The sequence below is a fragment of the Engystomops pustulosus genome, chromosome 1, assembly GCF_040894005.1.
Source record: "Engystomops pustulosus chromosome 1, aEngPut4.maternal, whole genome shotgun sequence".
Classification (NCBI taxonomy): domain Eukaryota; kingdom Metazoa; phylum Chordata; class Amphibia; order Anura; family Leptodactylidae; genus Engystomops; species Engystomops pustulosus.
The window spans coordinates 266,126,455-266,151,196 of NC_092411.1; the positions used below are offsets into that span (position 1 = coordinate 266,126,455).

The 24,742-nt window shown below is 42.1% G+C and overlaps 1 protein-coding gene across 2 annotated transcripts in view; it reads left to right on the forward strand.

Annotated features, from left to right (window-relative positions):
* Window positions 1-24,742, forward strand: part of SLC2A9 (solute carrier family 2 member 9) — a 175,632-nt gene that overhangs the window by 12,586 nt on the left and 138,304 nt on the right. For both annotated transcript variants that reach the window (XM_072126078.1, XM_072126079.1), the window contains exons 2-4: window positions 9,747-9,826; window positions 18,227-18,286; window positions 19,520-19,618. In XM_072126078.1, the coding sequence (XP_071982179.1) occupies window positions 9,797-9,826; window positions 18,227-18,286; window positions 19,520-19,618 (189 nt within the window). In that variant the 5' untranslated portion in view covers window positions 9,747-9,796. The remainder of the gene's footprint in view (window positions 1-9,746; window positions 9,827-18,226; window positions 18,287-19,519; window positions 19,619-24,742) is intronic.

Consider the following 24,742-nt stretch of genomic DNA (forward strand, 5'->3'; position numbering starts at 1 on the left):
TGGGGTTTCAACCAGTCTTAGGTTCTGTAGTACCTAGAAGCCTGTTTTTGGTGTCATCTTAAGGCCCCTTCCACACTCGCGTTGCATTTCACGTCAGAGTTTGATCAGGGTGCGATCAGGGTTTGGTCAGTGAAAAACGCGCATTTTGCATCAGAGTGCAATCAGTTTTCAGTCAGAGTTTGTTCAGTGTCTCAGTTTTTCACGCGCGTTTTTGATGCAATTGCAATGCGTTTTTACGCGCAGAAAATGCGCGTGAAATGGACTCAGGACTGAGTTCTATCTTTTCTATGGCAATTGATGCGTGAAAAACGCATTGCACTTGCATTGCACTTGCAAGTGTCTCAGAGTGCAATGCGTTTTTGATGCGCCTCCATAGACTTGTATGGTGCATTTTTCACGCGCGTGACTTGCAAAAGTAGAGCATGTCGAGATTTAAACGCGCGTAAAAAAAATGCGCTTGTGTGCGTGAAAAAAAATGCAAGTCTGAAAAGACTCATTGATTACAATGGGTCAGAGTGCAATGCAAGTTCTGCACGTCAAAAGCACGCGCAGAAAACGCGCGTGAAAAACGCAAGTGTGAAAGGGGCCTAAGGATGAGACTCTAATCTTTCGATTGGCATCAGGCTTTTGGTTTTGTGTGATACAGAGACATATAGTTAGGAATCTTTATCTGCAGTTCACATTTTTGTGTTTCCATTTTTTGCTCCCCTCCTTTAAAAATCCATAACTTTATAAAATTTTCCTGTGTACAGAACTGTATAAGGGCTTGTTTTTTTGCATAACAAATTGTACTTCCTAGTGATGATATTTAATATTGCATGCCGTGTACTGGGAAGTGATAAAAAAAATTGCAAATACAGTGAAATTGATGAAAAAATGCATTTGCCCTGTTTTCTTATGGGCTCTGCTTTTGCGCCTTTTACTGTTTATGCCAAATATCACCTCTACTTTATACTTGGAGTCTGTCCGATCACAGGGATTTTATATTACAAATAGGTTTTATAGATTTACAAAGCTTTATTCGCCATATTCTGATGTTAATAACTTTCTCGTACTACGGCACAGGGAGCTGTGTAAGGTGTCATTTTGTTGCAAGATCAGATGTAGTTTTCATTGCTAACATTTTTGGGACTGTGCAACCTTTTGATCACTTTTTATAAACATTTTTATGTGCTGCACTATGTGTTGTGCAATTTTCCATTATGGGTGAATAACCGTTTCTATATTTTGATAGATTAGAACTTTTGGGATAGTGCTGATACTTAACATGTGCCACCAACACATTGGGGGTCATTTACTAAGGGCCCGATTCGCGTTTTCCCGACGTGGCGGAAATCGGGGGTCGTGGCCGAACGAAAACCCGACGGATTCGGAAAAACCGCCGCATTTAAAAAAGGAAATTGTGTCGCGGAGCTTGCACTCACCTTCATCCAGGATAGGATCGTGAACTTCCGTGCATTTCAGGGAACTTCAGCGCAGCAGCGCCACCTGGTGGATGTCGGAGGAACTGCCTTGATGAATCCTGGCCGGACCCGAATCCAGCGCAGAGAACGTGCGGCTGGATCGCGAACGGACCGGGTAAGTAAATCTGCGCCATTGTTACAGATTTGCATAAATGGCAGGTCCTGGAGATGTATATAGACTCCAGGCTGTTATAGATACAGATTGTCAATGACATGAGCCAATATGGCGGCACCCATGCGGTGTCGACTTTTAAATGTCTCTGGAAGCACCGATCAGGGGTGTTAGCCACAGGTGTTTGCTGCAATATGCAACCAAGGTGTTTGCTGCAATATGCAACCAACACCTGTACAGACAGCTCCCGGGTTACGTAAAAGATGGGTTCCTTGGGTTTGCACTTAAGTTGAATTTATATGTAAGTCCCAGTGACAATTGGATTTTCAAAATTTTTGGGACCAAGGATTATATGCAATAAAGCTTCATTACAGACACCTTACAGCTGATCATTGCAGTCTGGGACTATAGTAACATCCAGAGAGGTCACCAGAGGTCACAGTGGGCAGAGAGGTCCGCCTGAAACTAGGGGTTGTCTGTAAGTCAGGTGTCCTTAAGTAGGGAACCACCTGTATTGTATGGAGGGAGCTCAGCCCATGAGCACTTTCCATACTCCCCTTTGCCACCTACCAACGTGCTATTACGATGGTTTGTGACAAGGGATTGAAGGACATCCACTATCCGATATACTGATGGTAGACTCCTATAACTCATATGTATGTCGTCTTCTCAGGTATATGAAATGTGTTTTATTACTTTCCTGGACATCGTTCCTTTGGAAATATAGACTGATGCTAATAAGCTGGAGCTTACGCTAATGAGCTGACGTCACCTGAGCGCCTCCTGGCTCCTAGGGCTGATAATTTATTCACGCTCCTTATATTTTAGTTGTAGCCGGGTTCTACCCTTGTATCCTTCACACTGCCGGTGACGTCTCCCTGCAGTCTGTAAGTGAGACTTTCCTTGCTCAGGTGGCTCAGGTATCACAAAGATAAGAACGAATGTGAGTTATAGGAGTCTACAATCAGTGTATCTGATGGTAGCTGTCCTTTAGTGTGACACCATGGTTCTAGGTGCTATAGAACCCTATATAGGGAAGTCTGAAGTCACGCTCCCCCTCCAGCCACTCATCTCAGCCTCAAGCGTCATACCCATGAACCCAAACGGACACTTGGCTCAAACATGGAGCCATGGGAATGAGCCCATAGAAGTAGGAGATGTAGTAGCCACTGAAACTACTGCCATCACGTGTCTACCACAGTCATGGTGCCTGGATCTATGAGTAAGTGTCTCTGGTTTATCATGATGGATTTAAAATGGTAGATTTTCTTCAATGGGTAGAAGCAGAAGAAAGGTTTATTTAATAGATAAAAGTTGAGAGTCCTCAGTTGTTGATCCCTTTTATCGGCGAACTAAAAAAGACGAAGTCATCATCCTTTTTAGTTAGCCAGAAAAATGAAGGGGCACTGTGAAATCGGATTTAGATCCAAAAATAGGGTGCAATCTTGTTGAGGTCTAACTCGAGGATCCCAAAGTTCCAATAATCCAAGGTAGAGAAGCAGCACTCCGTAACAAATAAGTGTTTATTTCACAAGTGGGAATGTTTCAGCTAAGGTTACTTGAAAATGGCTACATTGAGATAGCTGAAACGTTGTATTTCCCACTTGTGAAATAAACACTTAATTGTTACGGAGTGCTGCTTCTATACCTTGGATTATTGGAACTTTGGGATCCTCGAGTCAGACCTCAACAAGATTGCACCCTATTTTTGGATCTAAACCCGATTTCACAGTGCCGCTTAATTTCTTAATTTTTCTGGCTAACTAAAAAGGATGATGACTTCATCCTTTTTAGTTCGCCAATAAAAGGGATCAACAACTGAGGACTCTCAACTTTTATCTATTTAACCAGTGGCTAACATGGTACAAAGAAACTTTTAGATTCATATAATGGTCATTTTATAGTCCTGTTTTTTTAATCGTAGAGAAGAAAATTGACAGTTCCATGGTGCAGTTCTGAAGATGCGGACATGACTATGGGCACAATTTCAGCATTTACTGATAATATAATACATTATAAATACTTCTTTTCATTACTCTCCCAGTAATGTGCCGTGCTTAGAGGTAAAGTGATGTTATTCCTTATGAAGTGGGTGGAGGTGGACAGATTTGTGTGGCACGCTGCGCGCTTATCTTTCACACTGCCCACCTCATTGGCATCTTGCCCAGAACAGGTGACATATCAAAAAAAACTGCAATTGACATGAGCCAAGATATCTGTAGATTGTGAATAACTGCTGCCAAGAACCATATTTTTTTCTTGTTGGTATTTTTGCTTGATTTACTTAATTTATAACCTAGAGTAAGTTTACAGACTTCATTTACTTAACTTTTTATCAACTTTTTTTTAATCTTATTTTTTTATGTGGTTTTGATGCTGAGGGACTACAGGTAATAAAGATGCATCCTGCTACACATAGTAAGAGCAGAAATCTCAATTATTTCAGAAGACATGGGGCAGCAGGGGCGGATTAAGCACCATGGGCCCTGGGCTGTATGAATGTTATATCCCCTACAAGTCTGGAATCACTTCCTACATCTGGGACTACAAAAACGTTTCTTCGGAAATGGAGGATGCGTCCCTTCTGCTGCTTTCAATCTGTTTCCGGACCTCTCAATGTTTAATTAATTGAAGGACAATTTAATGAAAAATCCTTGTGTTTAGAAATCAAACATCATACGTTTCCCAGAAAATAGCGCTAATGAATTAAAAGCCTCCGCTTTGAAGAAGATGAGGACTCCATGGACGTTGCTGTCACTATGGGAATATGTTTTGAGATTTGATGGATGTTATTTTGCAGCTCACATTAAAGAGACTGAATAAGAAGCACACTGTACGGGTAAAAAGCTACTTTCAGAAGTGTCAGGCAGCAGATTATTCTTCTTTGGCTGAGCATGCATGTGCATGTGTGTAAAGTAGGGAGGCAGTGAAAGCAATCAATCAGGCCAACACTCTACTTGCTCCCAGGCGGAATGGATGTGCCACTAAATACACTGCATAAAGAAACAAAGGGAACACTCAACTGACACATCTTAGATCTGAATAAAGTTGAATGTGCTGACAACAAAACACAAAAAAATGGAAATCAAATTTATTAACCAATGGAGGCCCAGTTTTGGAGTCAACCACAAAATTAAAGTGGAAAAACACACCACAGGCTTATCAAACCTTGATGTAATGTCCTTAAAACAAGACAAAATGAGGCTCAGTATTGTGTGTGGCCTCCACGTGCCTGTATGACCTCCATACAATGCCTCAACATGCTCCTGATGAGGCTCAGTATTGTGTGTGGCCTCCACGTGCCTGTATGACCTCCATACAACCCCACTGTATGCTCCTGATGAGGCTCAGTATTGTGTGTGGCCTTCACGTGGCCTTCAAGTGGCTCAGGCAGTGCAACTCATCCAGGATGGCACATCAATGTGAGCTGTGGCCAGAATGTTTGCTGTGTCTCTCAGCGTAGTGTCCAGAGGCTGGAGGTGCTACCAGGCGACAAGCTAATGCACCCGGAGACATGGAGGGGGCCATGGGAGGGCAACAACCCAGCAGCAGGACCGCTACCTTGGCCTTTGTGCAAGGAGGAACAGGAGGAGGACTGCCAGAGCCCTGGACTGGCTACTCGTTCCCCAGACCTGAATCCTATTGAGCACATCTGAGACATCATGTCCCGCTCTATCCACCAAAGTCACGTTGCATCACAGAGTGTCCAGGAGTTGTGGGAGCTTTAGTTCAGTTCTGGAAGGAGATCCCTCAGGAGACCATCCGCAAACCTCATCAGGAGTATGCCGAGGTGTTATAGGGAGGTCCTTTAAGCACATGGAGGCCACACACAATACTGAGCCTCATCAGGAGCATGCCAAGTCGTTGTAAGGAGGTCAAACAGGCACATGGAGGCCACACACAATACTGAGCGTCATCAGGAGCATGCCAAGTCGTTGTAAGGAGGTCAAACAGGCACATGGAGGCCACACACAATACTGGGTCTTATTTTGTCTTGTTTTACAGACATTACATCAAAGTTGAATCAACCTGTGGTGTATTTATCCAGCCCTCCATTGGTTAATAAATTTGATTTCCATTGATGATTGTTTTGTGATTTTGTTGTCAGCGCATACAACTTTGCACAGAACAAAGTATTCGGTACTATAATCAGATATTAATGACCTAAAAATGAGTTATTGTTTAGGGGGAGCCTTTGGCCGGCTACACTGCTAGTATTGAGTTTTGCTTTATCTGCTCTTGATTCTTCTAATAGATCAGTGCACTTCCAAAGGTTGACATTAGTACTTTATGAACTCTTTTTACCCAAGTTTTTCTGGCAGCAGAATCCGCACTGGTCATATTTGTTGATGTGGTGATAACCTTCACATTTCACCATCAGCATGTTTTTATATTGGAGCTAAAGGTTCTGTTCGCTGAACTGGTAGGAGATAAGAGCTATCGTGTAACATAATTTCAGTTTTGATCATTTGCTGGTTATTATAGTATTAGGTATTATGGCGAGTGATAGGAGGTTTTATGTTAGGTGCTGTTCATCGGCTGTTCATGCACGATTCTTTGTCTTGGTTAAAGGTGAACTATATAAACTCCTGTCACTTCAGGCTCCAGCAGGTCATGGGCAACCATGACCACATTGTTACTGTAATAATGCCAATAATCGTGATGGCCTGGGCAAAAGGACCACACACTGCTAAACCCAGGGGACAATGGTTGGTCCTCATTCTTTTACATCCCCTCTCTGGAAACACCATCAGAGACCTTTTGGCTCATTAGAATAATTTTACAAATCGATTTTATAAAGAAGCAGGCAATGGATAACAAATATAAGAAAATTACCATGTTCACAGTTACCTATATGTAACTGTCTCAAAATTGGCCAAATCCACAGATTATAGATCATTTATAGAAAACGTAATGGGGCACATTTACTAAGGGTCCACACGGCGCATTTTCGTCGGGTTTCCTGACTATTTCCGATTTGCTCTGCATTTAAGTGGGGTTTTTGGCGCACGCAATCGGATTTTGGCGCAATTGCCGCAACTTGCATGTGACACAAATTGGGGGCGTGGCTGATGGACAACCCGACTAATTCGGACTGAGCGCGGGATTTACAATTCAAATTGTGTCGCAAGACAATGCACTGACATACACCGGGAAGAAGATGGTGAACTCCGGCGAAACTCAGCGGGGAAGTGATACATGCAGGATATCGGGCGCACGATCTTGAAGAATCACTCCGGACTTCATCCTCGTCAGAGCACGCACCTCGGGGATCGCGTCAAGACTGGGTAAGTAAATCTGCCCCAATATCACTAATATATTAAAAAAATAAATAAATAAATTCCATTCCATTTTACCTTTCTGCTTACAGCTCCTAGAGTAAGTTATGCAAATAAAAGTTTACAATTCCTATTATGAGTCGTGTTTCACAGTCTCTTCGCGTAAGATGTAGCATGCGAGGCCTCGGGGCGGCGAGGTCTGGCCACTTCGCATACAAACAGCAGTTATCTGAATGCAGATTGTACATAAATATTCAGCTTTTTCACAGCCTCCGTTATAAGCAGAGGACAGGTGACGCTTAGTGTTTGGTTATAGGACATTGAGAAGGGATAAACTTCAACACTTTACATTGTATATAGTCCTACTGATTTCTCACGCTGTCTGCCCACCGGTGTATTTTACAAGGTCTCCATGGAAACAGTGTTCCTTGTTAGACTTGTAAATAGTCAAATAGAATGTTCTATTAAAGTTTTGGAGAAAAGTTATTTAACCATATATCCGCCATTTGTGGCCAGACATTTCTCTGTAGTATACTCATCATACTTAGCTAATGGTCACATACAGTCAGGAAAAGTTTATCAGCTGTGACTCAACCACAGCCATTGCTGATAGCAGAGACAACAACGATCTCTGATTTCTGTTTGTTACATTTCCCAGCCTTAGAATATTACTTGCAAAGTTGGAGACCGTTTCCCCAATTGGTTTGTCCACAATCTGTCTGAATCCCCAGATGTCTACTTCCTGTTTATTTCATGACGGACAGGAAGTGCTTAACATTCATTCCAGACAATCACCGGTGACCAGTCTCAGGCAGTGATTGGCAGGATGGGTATCAGTAATGGCAGGACATTATGAACCAAATTAATCCCAGTTGGCTTCCTTACTAGCTAACGGAGTGTGCACATCTCTGTTAAGCGAAGTCTAGAAATTTTATTTGTTTCCACTGGACACCTTCCTTTATTTCTTATCGAATGCTACTGTAAAGTGTGACTGTATAGTACTACATTATTTATATAAATTGTTTCATTATGTGATCTTTACTGCAGTGTAAAGCTTTGGAGCTTTGGAAATCCCCTACTGCTGGAAGTCTAATATATATATATACTCACCGGCCACTTTATTAGGTATACCATGCTAGTAACGGGTTGGACCCCCTTTTGCCTTCAGAACTGCCTCAATTCTTCGTGGCATAGATTCAACAAGGTGCTGGAAGCTCCTCAGAGATTTTGGTCCATATTGACATGATGGCATCACACAGTTGCCGCAGATTTGTCGGCTACACATCCATGATGCGAATCTCCCGTTCCACCACATCCCAAAGATGCTCTATTGGATTGAGATCTGGTGACTGTGGAGGCCATTTCAGTACAGTGACCTCATGGTCATGTTCAAGAAACCAGTCTGAGATGATTCCAGCTTTATGACATGGTGCATTATCCTGCTGAAAGTAGCCATCAGATGTTACAGGGTACATTGTGGTCATAAAGGGATGGACATGGTCAGCAACAATACTCAGGTAGACTGTGGCGTTGCAACGATGCTCAATTGGTACCAAGGGGCCCAAAGAGTGCCAAGAAAATATTCCCCACACCATGACACCACCACCACCAGCCTGAACCGTTGATACAAGGCAGGATGGATCCATGCTTTCATGTTATTGATGCCAAATTCTGACCCTACCATCCGAAAGTCGCAGCAGAAATCGAGACTCATCAGACCAGGCAACGTTTTTCCGATCTTCTACTGTTCAATTTCGATGAGCTTGTGCAAATTGTAGCCTCAGTTTCCTGTTCTTAGCTGAAAGGAGTGGCATCCGGTGTGGTCTTCTGCTGCTGTAGCCCATCTGCCTCAAAGTTCGACTTACTGTGCGTTCAGAGATGCTCTTCTGCCTACCTTGGTTGTAACGGGTGGCGATTTGAGTCAGCTCGAACCAGTCTGCCCATTCTCCTCTGACCTCTGGCATTAACAAGGCATTTCCGCCCACAGAACTGCCGCTCACTGGATGTTTTTTCATTTTCGGACCATTCTCTGTAAACCCTAGAGATGGTTGTGCGTGAAAATCCCAGTAGATCAGCAGTTTCTGAAATACTCAGACCAGCCTTTCTGGCACCAACAACCATGCCACGTTCAAAGGCACTCAAATCACCTTTCTTCTCCATACTGATGCTCGGTTTGAACTGCAGGAGATTGTCTTGACCGTGTCTACATGCCTAAATGTACTGAGTTGCCGCCTTGTGATTGGCTGATTAGAAATTAAGTGTTAACGAGCAGTTGGACAGGTGTACCTAATAAAGTGGCCTGTGAGTGTATATATTCCCTCTTGATTTCTGATTCTTTCCGTCTTTCATTAGTAAGTTTCTGTAAATCTGCTGAGTCTGTCAGCCTGCAGCTGCTGTCTCCCACCAGAAGGATACCCCTCTGACAGAGCAGAGGTTATGTGTGCCAAATTCCACAGAGACTGTATCAGGATAGCTGTCCAAGCAGCCTAAGGTATGATCTATCTTCCGGACCAGGGCTAAGGTACTCTGCCAAGCTACAAATCCAACCAATCCACTGCCTTGTGGAACCCTGCGGAGAAACAATGTTATTGTCTGGGATGGATCACCAATTAAATTCTCACATATCTGTTCCTGCTCTCAGTACACATATACACAAGAGCCATTTCCTTTGATTCCTAAGGATTCCTAAAGTTTTATCTAATATTATCTATTCTTTTTTTGAATATGTGATGACTTTTGAGTAGCTGTTCATGAAGTTATTGCCTATAACTACTATGAGCTTCATTTTGATTACTGTTAATGATTGATCACTATGAAAAATAAGTCAGTGAAATTGTAGCCAATAAAAGAAAATATGCTTAATGATTAATTCTATTTTGATCCCATTCGTAGGTTTTTTTTCCCCATTACATTTGGCAAACAACACAAGGACACGTTACACAATGAAAGAGGAAAACGGAGTCGGCCAGCCGGTAGGTGCATTGTGTGGGACTGGGGAGTTCTAGCTGTGTGTATGGGTGGATTGGGTGGTACCATCTGCATATTGTTGTATTGTGTCAAGGTTGTGCTTAAGTATACAGTATACTGTATTTGTGGCAGTCTTATTGCTATGTCCTTCTTTTAGGGTCCTGTAGGATATGAAATATCTTCTTTCTGAGTACACATGTCCTTAGATGAGCTTCATAGTCCATCAATTCCGTTCTTTGTAATAACTCATCATCAAAGTGTTACACTAGGTTACCTTGGACCAACCCTATGGAATGGTATAGAGGTCCCACTTTCTGTCTATAAAGAACATGGCCATATAGATATCATTGTACACACAGGACATGTCATCAATAAGTTATCTGTAAATGATCCTTTACGACAGACACCCAAGTGATGGGCTTAAAAGTCAGGTTGAGGTGGTTTGTGTGCTGGACCATTACCATTAGTGGACTATTATTAGTAGGGTATGTGCTATATTTTTCCCAGTGGTAATGTTTCAGTTGGCCTGTTTAGAAGTGGCAGGACCACAAAGTGGTGGTCTTGGGGTTGATGTTGCTGCTGACTCTAGGACAGTGGTGGCGAACCTATGGCACTGGTGACCACTCGGAGACCTCTCTGTGGGCACACGGGCTGTCTTCCAGGCACAGAGTTTGTCTGACATGGCACCTTCCTGCAGTCTCAGGCAGTCCAAGTAGTGCCCTGCTATTTTAAAGTGACCCATCCTGTGCTGCTTGGTCCTGTCCGAAGAGTGAAAAGGTGCCGTGTTTGCACTTTGGGAAAAGCTAGTGGTTTTTGGGTCTCATTTTGGGCACTCGATCTCTAAAAGGTTTGCCATCACTGCTCTAGGATCATAATCAGGGTTGGACTGAGGTACCTGTGGCCCACCAGTGAAATTGATTTTGGGGGCGCTAGTGCACGGCTCTTGGTGTGTGTACAGGGGCTGCAGAAGTTGTCTCAGGGCATTGATGTTAGGAATGGTATGAGTAACCTGGTGGCTGGGCTATGGTTATGGATGTAAGTGTTTGCACTCCATGCCTACCTACCAATAAGAAAATGATGAAAACCTTTACAAGAACTGATGACAATAACCCTACACCCTGATGACAATAACCCTCACACTTGTGTATATATGCAAATTTTTGTGCTAAAAAGTCCCACTTGGCTTATACTCAGGTACATAAAAAATTAACTTAGTACTCACCCTCTGGAGCTGTCCTCCGCATCCTCTTCTCTCTGCAGCACCTTTTGGGGTTCCCAGCTGGGCCGGCAGATGGAAGTCTATACGATCTGCCGCCACAAAAACTATGACACGACAGTGGCTGCCCAGCCAGGAACCCCAAGAGGTGCTGTGGGGAGAAGAAGATGCTGGGGGACAGTGCTGGAGGTTGAGTGCTAAATTTATTTTTTAAGGGAGCTCTCTGCTGTATGTTTTATTAATGGGGGCACTCTGCTGGATGTTAAATTAATGGGGGCACTCTGCTGGACGTTAAATTAATGGGGGCACTCTGCTGGACGTTAAATTAATGGGGGCACTCTGCTGGACATTTTATTAATGGGGGCACTCTGCTGGACATTATATTAATAGGGGCACTCGGCTGGACTTCAGATTAATAGGGGCACTTTGCTGGACATAATGGGGCCACTCTGCTGGACATTACATTAATGGGGGCACTCTGGTGGACATTACATTAATGGGGCACTCTGCTGGACATTTTATTAATGGGGACACTCTGCTGGACATTCTTTGGACATTTCATTCATGAAGGGAGACAACTAGACATTTTAATAGAGAGTAGCAGCTGCATTTCCCACTGTAAAATTAGGTACATTGGCTTATATTTAAGTATATATGGCAACCCCCTCCAAATTATTAAAGTGCATATAACATCCCTTCAATTATACGTTTACTAATCTACACATAGTTTCTGCACATTATTTGATTCTATTATTATATAAAGCCCCCAAATTATTAAAGGGATCTTGTCAGCAAAGATTCTCCCAGTAACCAGCAGTGATGCCTTGTGCAGCATGTAATTCGCTTTCCTTATAACTACTGAATTTAACATTGGGTCCCTGCACCCCTCCCCCCCCCCCATTATTTTACATAGGGCCCTCTCATCATACTCAGAGCCCCCCACATGGATTTAACATTGGCCCTCTCATAACCACTGCTCCCCACCCCCCATGAATTTGACATTGGGCCCCCTCATATACCCTGCCTCCCCCCCCCCACACATTGTTTGCACTGCCCCCCGTGAATTTGACATTGGACCCCCTCAAACACAGTACCCTCCCAAATTTTAAATAGGCCCCCTCAATTTTTACACTGAAACCCTACCCATGAATTTTACATATGGCCCAGGCCCCCTCAAACACACTGCACCGAATACAAGAAATAAGGTACGCTTCATCCGGAAGCGATACGCGGCCATGTGATGATGTCATATCATAGAAAGACTCCTGGTCACATCACACTCACAGTGTCAGTACTTGAGAGCCTGTTTCCGGCCGCATTGAGTACTATTGCAGACACTGGCAGGGGCCTCCCATGAATCCAAATGGAGGCCAGGTGTCGGGGCTCACCGGAAGGATTCACCAGCCCACTGGTAAGCCAGTTTCACCCTGTCATCTTTACCGGTGGATAAATCCCACCTATCTTGGCACAGACTGTGGTATAAATTATACAATGGAAAGGCGGCACTAGATGGAATAACCATAGAATGTTTTCTGTGGCCCTTTTGGCCCCTAATTTATTAGCCTTCCTGGCCTTGCAATACTTTAAAAGAGACCTATCAGGAGGAATCTACCTTTAGAAGTAAATCTGATGGTAGATTCCTTCTGCTGCCTCTGCTCTAATCAGTAATTTAATAATCCTGGAACCTAACTTGTTATAAACTTTAGTTTAGTAACATGTAAATTACCTGCAGAGGCTACTGGGGCGTGTACTAGCCTGGCCAGGCACTGGGGGCAAAGGCTTCTACACGCCCCAGTAGCCTCTGTATTTAATTGACATATGTATGATGTATGAGTGGACTTTTCACCTTGGTTTTATATCACACGGAGTATCAGATTGTGACAAATTACGCTAATATTTTCTGATGGCTAAAACACCAACAAATTAGTGAGTTTCCTTTAACTCCACACTAATAATTACGAGCTGAAACCATGAAGGAGCAAGGTCACGCGTAGGAAATGATCAGTATTCAGCCTTGGAGTAGGGGACTCTGCTGTACTGGGAATCCACGGCTGAGGAAATAAACGTGAGTTATACAGGGGTCAGTCAACTGAAAGGATTGAGTTGATCAAGGTCAAACATTTGGAAAAAGAAAGAGAGATGAGGAATTAAAAGCAGCTCAAATGGACCAAAAGACACATCATTTAATTATAGTAATATGAAAAGTACTTACCCCCTTAGAGACTTCCCCTGGTATTACATATTTATCGAATTTATTTCCTAATTTACATCTAAAATCAGATTTTGTTTAAAAAACTCAGTTTTCAAATTTAGTCAAAAAGGGTGATCCAGTGTCTGAGACAAAATGATTAAGAAAATCTCAACTAATTGATTAGTCATGAGCAGACCCGGACCACAATGTTTGGGTTCATACCATAGAACATAAATCCGGACTTAAGTTGAAACCACCTCCATCCCCACTGATAATACCCATGATCCCATGCTGATGGACCTGGCAAAGCCTCCCATGGCACGCAATTGCCGTTGGTGCATGCATGCCTGAATTTGTTAGCAAATGTGTATCTCTCCGTGACTTCATGGGGAGTGAAAAGATCTTCCAAAATGGTGGCGTGCATGCAGGGGTACCAATGGGTGAGGGGACCCATTAAAAAGGTGTTTGGATTCATGGCCGAACCCACCAAAACCTAAATATTGATTGATCCGCTGATCACTAATATTGATGGGTTCACGTGGTCCGGTTTTAGATGCTGAATTTGTTCTTCTCAAAAAGGAAAGAAACAAAAATAGAAAGAACAAAAAGTTGATTTTTCAATGTACTTTTTTAGGCTCACATCATGACTTTTTTGAGAAATGCTGAATTATTATAACATTATTTTTTTGCTCACAATTTTCACCTAAAGATATATGAGGCTTAAGAGAGAAATAGTAAATAAAATGTAATCTATTTTTGTCTAGTGGTAATTTAGTGTTACTCTCAGACAGACATTTTGGAGGGTGTTTATCAATGCTTCTGTGGCAGGACACAGGCATAGAAGCCCTGAACTAATCGCAAATGTTAGCTTACTGCTAGCACTTGTGATTATTCTCCCCTTTCTGCAACTTCCATGCCAGGGGAGCATGGAGGGGCGTGAAGGAGGGCGTGTCCGGGTGGGGAGTAGGCACTGCCGGTGGGGTAGAGGGCTGACACAAGGTGTTCTTGCCCCTGTGCCGGTGCACTGAAGTATGTTGGTGGGGCCATCATATTCTTTATACATACAGACTGGGGGGTCATGGGAGGCTGGACTGGAGCGCCAGAGGGGGGTTAGAACAACTGCTTTCTTGTTTAACAGCCTCCCCAAATTACTGATATAGAATATATACAAGCTTGGACAATCCCTTTAATCATATATGTATATGTATGTATATGTAGAATCCATTAGACAGCCCCCCTTCAGTAATCCATTAGGCAGGGTCCCCTTCCCCTTTAGTAACCCATGAGGCAGGGTGTCCCCTTCAGTAACCCATTAGACAGGGTGTCCCCCCTTCAGTAATCCATTAGACAGGCTGCCCCTTCAGCAACCCCTTATGCAGGGTGCCCCCCCTTCAGTAATCCATTAGGCAGGTTGCCCCCCTTCACTAACTCATTAGGCAGGGTGCCCCCACTATTCAGTAATCCATTAGGCAGCGCAACCCCCTTCATTAACCCATTAGGCATGGTGCCTCATCCTTCAGTAATCCATTAGGCAGGGTACCCCCACCCTTCAGTAATCCATTAGGCAGGGTACCCCCACCCTTCAGTAATCCATTAGGCAGGGTACCCCCACCCTTCAGTAATTCATTAGGCAGGGTACCCCCACCCTTCAGTAATCCATTAGACAGGGCACTCCACCGTTCATCCTCCTTTAAGCCCCACGCAGGAATAAAAAAAATAAATAAAATGAGTACTTACTACTGCTGTGCGGCTACTTTGAGCCATGGTAGCACGGTGAGGTAGCATACTCTTGCGCCCTAAAGAGCCAGAGCTCAATGCTGGAGCTGACTTAAACCAAGGACTGGATAATGATCAGAGCTGTTGGAGCTCCAGGACAGGGCCCAACACTGGAGCTTTAAGAGCGTGAATGATGATCCGCAACCAGCAGTTGACACAGGTGATATCTGACACCCCAACCCTCCCCCTTGGGAAAGAGGGGGCGCAATTGTGTCCTGTGGACTTTTTAAAAAATAAATCTGCCCCCTTCCTGGCCGCTCCCCTCTTCTGGCCACCCTGGGCACTGTGTCTATGGTCCCATATGGCCATATGGACTTTGGGCTTCTCGACCACTCGGAAAGCCACCTAAAATCCTGCCCCAATATTGCTTTTTTTTTTCAAAAAGTAAAACCTATACAACATAAACTTCCTGACCTATTTGCTTTATTCATATTATGGATCCTTTTATAATGTATAACATTCAGGAATAGACTATGAGACAATACTATGTAGCCATGACCTTGTAAGAGGCGGCAACCTTGCCTTTGTCTCCACTTTATTTGTAACTTTCTCCTTAAGTTGCAGAAGAGCCACACATGATAATAGCTGCTTGTACCTCATACATCTCACCACATTCTTCATCAGAAGCCATCGCCACTGCTTGTTTTATAAGGTCATCTTTTACGCTTTTGTATGCCTCATACTGTATGCATTGTTACTATAGCAACAAATAAATATGGAATTTATGTGTCCTCAATGCTTTCCTTTGTAATCTTAGCTGCATACATCTTGTTTACTATTATTTCCAAATCGTCTGTAACTGTTTATTTTAATAATTCCTATTTTATCACATATTGGCCCAGATTTCCTAAAAACAGTGCAGTGTGTACTTGGTGCAGTTTGCCTGTGTAGTGTGCAGGGGGCGCCATATTCATGGTGCCCGTTCTTCCTGAATCTGGTGCCCGCTGCACAGCTCAGAGTGCACCAATTTTTTTTGGTGCATCTTAGGCACATTTTTGTTAGACTTTGCATGTTAAATCTGGAGCATGGTCCGACTGAGCTCCGGACCACCCCCTTCAGTGCAGAAATTTGTGTCGCTTGAAGATTATTGCAGCCATGACTCAAAATGGTCGCATGCAACACACATATGTGGTGCAGACACCTCTTAAATATCTGTGCAAGCAGTTTGCACTGAAAAGAACGTGCAAAGTCTGACAGAAAACTGGCACACGGAGCTTAGTAAATGTGCCCCCTTATTTGTGATCTTTGAGTAACTGATGTTTCACTTTCTTTACTTTCAGTCAACTTGATTCATTCCATATTACAGTTTAATCAGATCCCAAAATTAGATGAGAAATCCTATTCTTATTACTTCCTATAGTAATAAAAAGAAAATATATGAGCTGGACAAACAGTGAAAATGAACCTGTTACCTTATCTGAGAGCAGGATATTAAAGAGGGGGACAATATGAGTTCTTATAGATATAGATATGATTGGGAGCAAGAATTCTAAGTGATTAGTGGAGAAAATCCTGACTGGACTCTTAGGAGAGACAGTGAGAGTCCTGATTACTCCGCCCACACACAGTGATTGACATTGAGAGTCCTGATTACTTCGCCCACACACACTTATTGATAGTAAGAGTCCTGATTACTCTGCCCACACACACTTATTGACAGTGAGAGTCCTGATTACTCCGCCCAAACACAGTGATTGACAATGAGAGTCCTGATTACTCCGCCCACACACACTTATTGACAGTGAGAGTCCTGATTACTCCCCCCACAGACAGTGATTGACAATGAGAGTCCTGATTACTCCGCCCACACACACTTATTGACAGTGAGAGTCCTGATTACTCCGCCCAAACACAGTGATTGACAATGAGAGTCCTGATTACTCCACCCACACACACTTATTGACAGTGAGAGTCCTGATTACTCCCCCCACAGACAGTGATTGACAGTGAGAGTCCTGATTACTCCGCCCAAACACAGTGATTGACAATGAGAGTCCTGATTACTCCCCCCACAGACAGTGATTGACAGTGAGAGTCCTGATTACTCTGCCCAAACACAGTGATTGACAATGAGAGTCCTGATTACTCCACCCACACACACTTATTGACAATGAGAGTCCTGATTACTCTGCCCACACACTTATTGACAGTGAGAGTCCTGATTACTCTGCCCATACACAGTGATTGACAGTGAGAGTCCTGATTTCATCACCCACACACAGTGATTGAAAGTAAGAGTTTTGATTTCTCCACCCACACACAGTGACACTGTCTCTCCTAGGAACATTTTACTCCAAATCACATCAAACCTATACATCACACAGCTCATCTTCTCTCAATTTATTATATCAAGTTTACCTACATAATACATATAGATGAACTAGCATACACTAGTTTTATTATTAAAATTCTTATTGCCTTATAGATAATTTGTCTTTTTTACCCATAGATACCAATCACATGACAATTTTCATTTTTTTTGTGTGAAAAATTCAATGAATACTCTAGTAGGTTTGGTGCTTAGGACAACATAGACAACTTCAATATAAGGTTTCATGTGTTTATCATTAACCTTCATTAAAGGAGATCTACCACCAGGATGAAGGATTGTCAACCAAGCACACTGACATACGGGTGTGTGACCCCTCTGGCAGGGTCCAGTCTTCTCTTAGCGTCTTATGCCCTGTCTTTTTTTTTTTTTTACAAAAAAGGCTCATTTGCATAATTTTAAAGCCCCTTTTTCTTTAAAACCAGGATTTAAGAAGCTTAAAGAAGAGTGGATCCTGCCAGAGAGGTCACACACCAGTATGTCAGTGTGCTTGGTTTACAATCTTTCATCCTGGTGGTAGATGTCCTTTACGTTGCTCAGTTTTTACAACTATCCATGAGAAGAATAATCATGAAAGTAGTAGAAGAAACTTCTAAGCAAAGTGGTTATTATTTTAAGAGCTTTCGAGTCTTTGGCATAGTTAAGCTTACATATAACTTGTTCACATGAGTAGAGTCAGGTGCCAGGTCCATCGATTGACTCTCTGCTCGATCTTCATATACCATTACCACACCACTGCTGCCTCCTTAGATGTCACTAAGGCTCCTTAGGGATGTTGATGTCACTGCAGATGGTCATAATCTCTAGTCTTGGTGCAATTTATTGTATGTATGTTTCATCCATATAAGTATATATATATATATATGTTACTAAACTCTTGTCTATTTTAATAGGGAAAAGAAATACAAAAAATGGACAAACCCATAAAAGTGAAGGATGAAAATTCTGAAAAGGTAAGAGATACCATAAGTACTCTACAGGATAAAACTATGGAGAACATTCAAATAGCTCATTCCGATTCAATGTGATGTCCATGTGATGAGCAACCATCTCGTGTTTTTCCGATATACTCTGAAGGTTACTCTGGTGGCAGCAGTTGCCTCAACAGCCATCCTCCTTGACCCCCATATATATCGGGGCAACTGCAACCTCAGATGAGCACAATTATTGGGATAGAAAACAATAGCACAACATTGGCATAGTTGAACTCACTGTACGGAGGATGTCAATAGTCAGAAGGAGATGTCACATCCCCATGTCGGATCAGAGTGGATGTATCCGCTTTGTGTGAACTCTATTCTGCTGTAAGAAATATGAAGGAATAGGATCAGCCAAGCCCCAGATGTTTGCGCAACATCTATATTATGTATAGAAGATATGATAGAGGCATAGAGTATATATATACACTCCTGTATATACCTGGCCTAAAGTTTTTAACTTCTCAGAGAGTATGTTCAGTTAATCAAAATTGCCGGTACACCACCTCCAACAATATTTGTATAATTTAAGAGACACAATTCCATTGATCCTAAGAAAATTGGAATTATTCCTCCATCTCTCACCATGAATGATTTATCAATGTCAAAATGTTCATCTTTCTACAGTCATATGGGTGGAGCCAACTTGTGTGCTCCAGCCCCGAACCACTTAATGTGCATAGTTTTAGGGTAGTTTTAGTCCTCAATATGGCAATTATTGTCAGATAGAGGTCCTAGGCTGCAGCAGACATCCTAGCTCCGCCTATCTGGCAGTAGAGATCACAAAATATTTATATTGATTGCACCAGAAGAAATGTTTCAAAAGAGAGAAAACTCCAATTGTTCTGAAATCAGTGGATTATCACCTATTGGAAGTCCTTCTGAATAGTTGTTGCCATTGATTCAAAGTCCCGATCATTTATGGGAATTTAAGTCTAGTTTGGACAACCAATATGCTAATCTGGCATAGGCCTGGGCTAGAGAAGATAGCCTAGGATCACCCTCCTAACATTAAAGGGCATAATTATTGGGTGTGGTAAGTAACAGCATTGACTCTTCGGGATTAGAGGAAAAAATGTTATCGGCTCTAGGACCAATGAGGGTGACACTTATGAAAGAATGCAAAGAGTTGAGTTGAATAAAGGTCCACTTTAAGATTATGTTGATATTTTATCTTAATTTTTGTGTTATGTTTTTTTTTGGGTCCAGGAGTTCACATGGAGGCTGATAATGGCGGCTCTTGTTGGAGCATTGGGATCTTCTTTCCTGTATGGTTATAACTTATCTGTAGTGAATGCACCTGCATCGGTAAGTACAAGAAGGTAGAGCTTTCTTGTAACATTTAGCTTGATGTCACTACAATGGCCCCTTCAAGTATTTGGGGTCTGCCGCCACTGATGGCCGTCATGTGGCATCCCAAGATTTTAATGTATAAATAGTTTTTTTTAGTTTAGGTATTTGAGGTTTTCTAGGAATCTAGGTGGCCGGGATGGAAAAAAAAATACTTTGCCACTTCCGGGATACTTTGGAACTCCTGGTTTTCAGGTTTGAGCCTTGTTGTAAATTTCAGACAGGGAGGAGGGCACATGAACCACTTTTGGCAATTAGTGGTCTTTTTGGACCAGAGAACCACAAAGGAAGTGACCTTCTGTAACATTCTATGGTTCAAGGAGGCCACCCATTGGCTGAAGTGGTTCTTGTGAACCAGAACTACTGTAGCGATACAGGAATCAGGAGCTTCGAGGGAGAAGGGGTAAGTATGCTCTTTTTCCCACCCTAGGCCCAACCCTTTCTAGAATATTTATGACATGCAGACAGGATATGACTTAAAGAGATGACAGATGGGGGTCCTACCGCTGGGATCTGCACGTAATTCAGAAATGGGGGTCTACTGACCACCTTGTTGCAACCGGGCTGAACGGGGCTCCAATCTCCAGTCAATGTTAACAACTGAGTAATCCTTTGGGTCAGTAGCCCCCAACCCAATTGCCTTAGAGGGCAGGATTACAATGAGAGCCATGAACAATAGATGCATGATACAGTACCACTACTCATCCTCAAAATGTTATTGTGAGTATAACTCCGAAACAGAAATAATTTATTGCTGCATCTTTGGAACCTCTTTTTTTTATAACAATAAATCTAAATGACAATTTTGTGCTACGTTTGCAGTGGAGAAATTTTACAACATGTAATGTAATTGTAGCTGCGAAGGAGCCGCGCTCCACCTAATTCACATGGATCATTTCCAATGAAAGTCCTTGTATGATTGAATAAGCTCTTTTAATAGATTCACTATAGAGGATTTTTTTGGGTCACTAGGTCATTCCACTCTTATAATCTGTGCGCTTGTAGAAGTATTTAATACTTTATTATAGATACTCCATTTAAGCTGGTGCAGGGTGTTACTGTAGGGGCTTGTTAAACCCCCTGTCTGGTTTCCTGCACTATGCTGGGCTATATGGGGAAGGTGATGATCAGGGATTATTTTCTATAATTTGATTATAAAGTTTTTTAACAGCACAGATAATTTCTCTATTAGTAAGGGCGGCAGAACTCTGAGGCTTACTCTACTGTATTAGTAGGGGGGGTGTAGGACTCACATGCTTTCTCTATTAATGGGATGTGAGCAGCAGAACTCTCAGACTATTCTGGGGGCAGGGGGGCGGGGGCAGGACTCACACGCTTTCTCTATTTGTGGGGGTGGCAGGACCCTCAGGCTTTCTTTGTTAGTGGGGTGGGTCAGGACTCACAGGTTTTCTCTACTAGTGGGAAAGTAGGACTCACCGGCTTTCTCTATTAGTTGGGGGGGGGGCATGACTCGCAGGATTTCTCTATTAGTGGGGGGGCAGGACTCACAGGCTTTCTTTATTAGTAGTGGGCAGGAATAACAGGCGTTCTCTATTCGTGGAGAAGTAGGACTCACAGGCTTTCTCTATTAGTAGGGAGACAGGACTCACAGGCTTTCTCTATTAGTAGGGAGACAGGACTCACAGGTTTTCTCTATTAGTAGGGAGACAGGACTCACAGGCTTTCTCTATTAGTGGGGAATTAAGACTCACAGGTTTTCTCTATTCGTGGACATGAGATGCATAACTATTATCATTCTATAATTTTTTTTTTATATTACTACAATTAGTCCCTGTATAAGCACAATTATTCTATAGCTTTAACACTGCAGCGGCAGGAAAGCAAACACTTAATGTTGTCGCTTCCCTGTGCATCGCTCTATAGCGGACACAGCTAATTCTTAACCTAAAGCTTTGTGCATCTAGTAAGCCGGAAAGTTAGGGGCTTGGAGTTTTGCTTCTTCTAAACTGGTTCATTCCCTATCAATGGTATTTAACTATTGCTGTATGGTGAAAAAATAATTTTCCTCCAAGTTTGCTATAACACAGACTTTGATCTTTGTCCCCATCCATGTCCAAGGCATATCCCCCATCATAGAATGCTCCATATGCCCCCACTCCTGCACAGACTGCTTTCCATGACACATCATAGTGAAAAAGTTTTTGACTTCTCATATAAACATCTGTAACCTTGAGTATAATTGATATTCCTGTGTATACAGCAGAAATAGAAAGGACTGATAGACACAATAGTCCACTGTTCTACAACAAGATTTAGTCAGATACAAATGTTCTTTGAAGATTTCCCTTGTCTGCTTTGCTTTTCTTCTTCATTGTTGCCGTTACGACAAAGGAGCTTTTATGTAGGAACTGAATGTCAGTCTTTGGAATGAAATAAAGAGAGAGTAAACTATGTAGCTGGCTTTCTAAGAAAATGCACAAACCACTCTGAATTGAAATTGAATTTGGATAAAGGGGTATTTCGGGATTATAAACGTCTGTTACAAAAACTCATAATATAAATAAATAAATACAACAAAACTCAATGTCATTAATCACAAAATGAAGCTTAAATGGTTTGCTTTTAAAATTCACAACATTTTATGGGCTTTCTTAAGTAGGTGGAGTTATCTCCAAGATGACCGCCACAGAATACTACAAGTCCCATGATCCCACAGTTTTCCATAACAGCTCCTCTTTCTTATGCTCTGCTCCCAGTGATGATGTAACAGACTGTCTTGCTGTGTTACCACAGTAATGATGTGAGACTGCCATCACTCACATGCTGGGTCAACACTGACCATATTGGATGCACTGCAACCATCAGACTACAGCCATACATAGTGATGGATATGTGATACGGGCATGTGACCATTTGCCATCTTTTGTCCTGTGTCTCCTCCACAGGGACAAAATCAATGGACTGATTATTTATTTTAATCATTTTGTATATGAATAATGTTTAATCCTGGAATACCCCTTTAAGAATTCCAATAAAATACAATTTTATGATGTTATAAGGATGCACTATGGACCCACTTTGTCACCTTACTAGTTTGGCTGCAAGGCACTTGTAAGATCTGAGTGACTTCTCTGGACTTTTCTGCCGGAGGGCCACCAGGCTTCTAGTTCTTGGGGTGGTCCTGATGAAAGTAATAACTAGCCACAGCACACTAAAAGCAGTCAGAAAAAGATTTAACAGGTCAGAACGAAGTCAGGGCCTGCAGAACATGTACAAAGTTGGTGTTTAGACATTAGGTCAGGATAGGCAGCACATGAAAAATGATGCTACTCAGGGACTTCAGCAGAACTAGAACAGATAACAAATACATAGTCAGAAAACCAAAGTCAGTTACAAAAAGAAGAATCAGATCCCAGAACCTTGTAGGATCATAGCAATCTGGGATCCTATAAACTTCTCAGGAGCCTTCCTCGGGATGTGACACGTATGTATAGATAGGAGAAGAAAAGAATTCAATAGGGACCAAAAATTGAATGTGAGAAGCACCAATAGTGAATGCATACACCCTAGAGATAGAGGAGGAGCGTGGATGGTTGTAAGAATAGTGCTACATAGACATAAAAGATGGATAAAAGATATATACATATTTAGAAGACAGAGAGTTTGATGATAGATGTCCACGTCCCTTATAATCAGTATCTGGAACATTTAGGGCCTTACAGCCCCAATTTTTGGATAAAAGAACCCCAGAGCCATTCCTATACTCAATCGCATAATTTTAACAGTTGATCTTAGAAGAAAGGAGGCCATAGATAACAAATATAAGAAGATTACCACAGTCACGGTGCCTGGATCTTTCGTGATGGTTTTTGTGGTAGATTTCCTACAATATTTTTTACTCTTATTTTACACGTCTGACATTTTCAGCATTGTATTATCTCAGAAGATGAATGAGTCAGTTCTGTTATTTACTCTTTATACCTAAATGCTGTTGCTTTACTTGGTTGTTTTTGTCCATGTGGCGGAGAACACATTTAATCTAGAAATGCTAAAACTTATCACCCATAACCTCAGTTCTGGGGCACATTGTAGACTTTTACCTGAATGGTTGGGAACTGGAACACAAGGTCTGTCAGTGTCGCAGGATGATTGATGACACCTTAGTCTGCGGAAGAACTGTATAAAGTCAGGTCACAGACGTGGCACCAGGACTGAACTTACAGACTGGCATCCTGTGAATTGGTACATCCAAATACATAATAACACTAGGGATCCCTTATACAACCAGAGGGAAGGTCCTTGTTCTCTAACAAAATGAATATACAGTCGGTCCCCTACTTATGAACACCTGACTTACAGACGACCCCTAGTTACAGATGGACCTCTGGATGTTGGTAATTTACTGTACTTTTGCAGTATTCCCTGGCCACGCCCCAAATTTTAGCCATATTATAATAATAAAAATCATCTCAATAAAAAAAAAAAAAGTTATCCTCATTGGGATTTGAACCCAGAACCTGCAGTGTCCATGTACAATAATGTCACAGCACCTCAACCAACTGAGCTATAACCTCTGTGATTAACAAGGTGTAGAATTTTGGTAACTAAGAACTATGACTACTGTTACACTGTGACACAGATTTAATGCTTTGGTATATAGGGAGGGATCTTCTCAGAGATTATTGTAATTATTGAGACTATTATTATTATTATTATTATTATTATTATTATTGAGATGATTATTATTATTTTACTATTATTAATAATCGTCTCCATAATAATAAAAATAATAAAATTTATAATAATAATAATAATAATAGTCTCAATAATTACAATAATAATCTCTGAGAAGATCCCTCTCTATATATCAGTGCATTAGTCTGTGTAACAATGTAACAGTGGCAGATAACACTTCTTAGTTACCAGAAATCCTCAGCTATGTATCACTGGGCTTATAGCTCAGTCAGTTAAGGCTCCTGTCTGCAGTGCAGAGTGTCCCAGGTTCGAATCTCAGCAAAACTTTATTTAATTAAATAAAGAGCTTGTGTCTGGGGAAGCCCTGGAGACCATATATGGACAGATGCTGATCTGACCTGATGACGTGGTCCCTGCTCTCCGCTA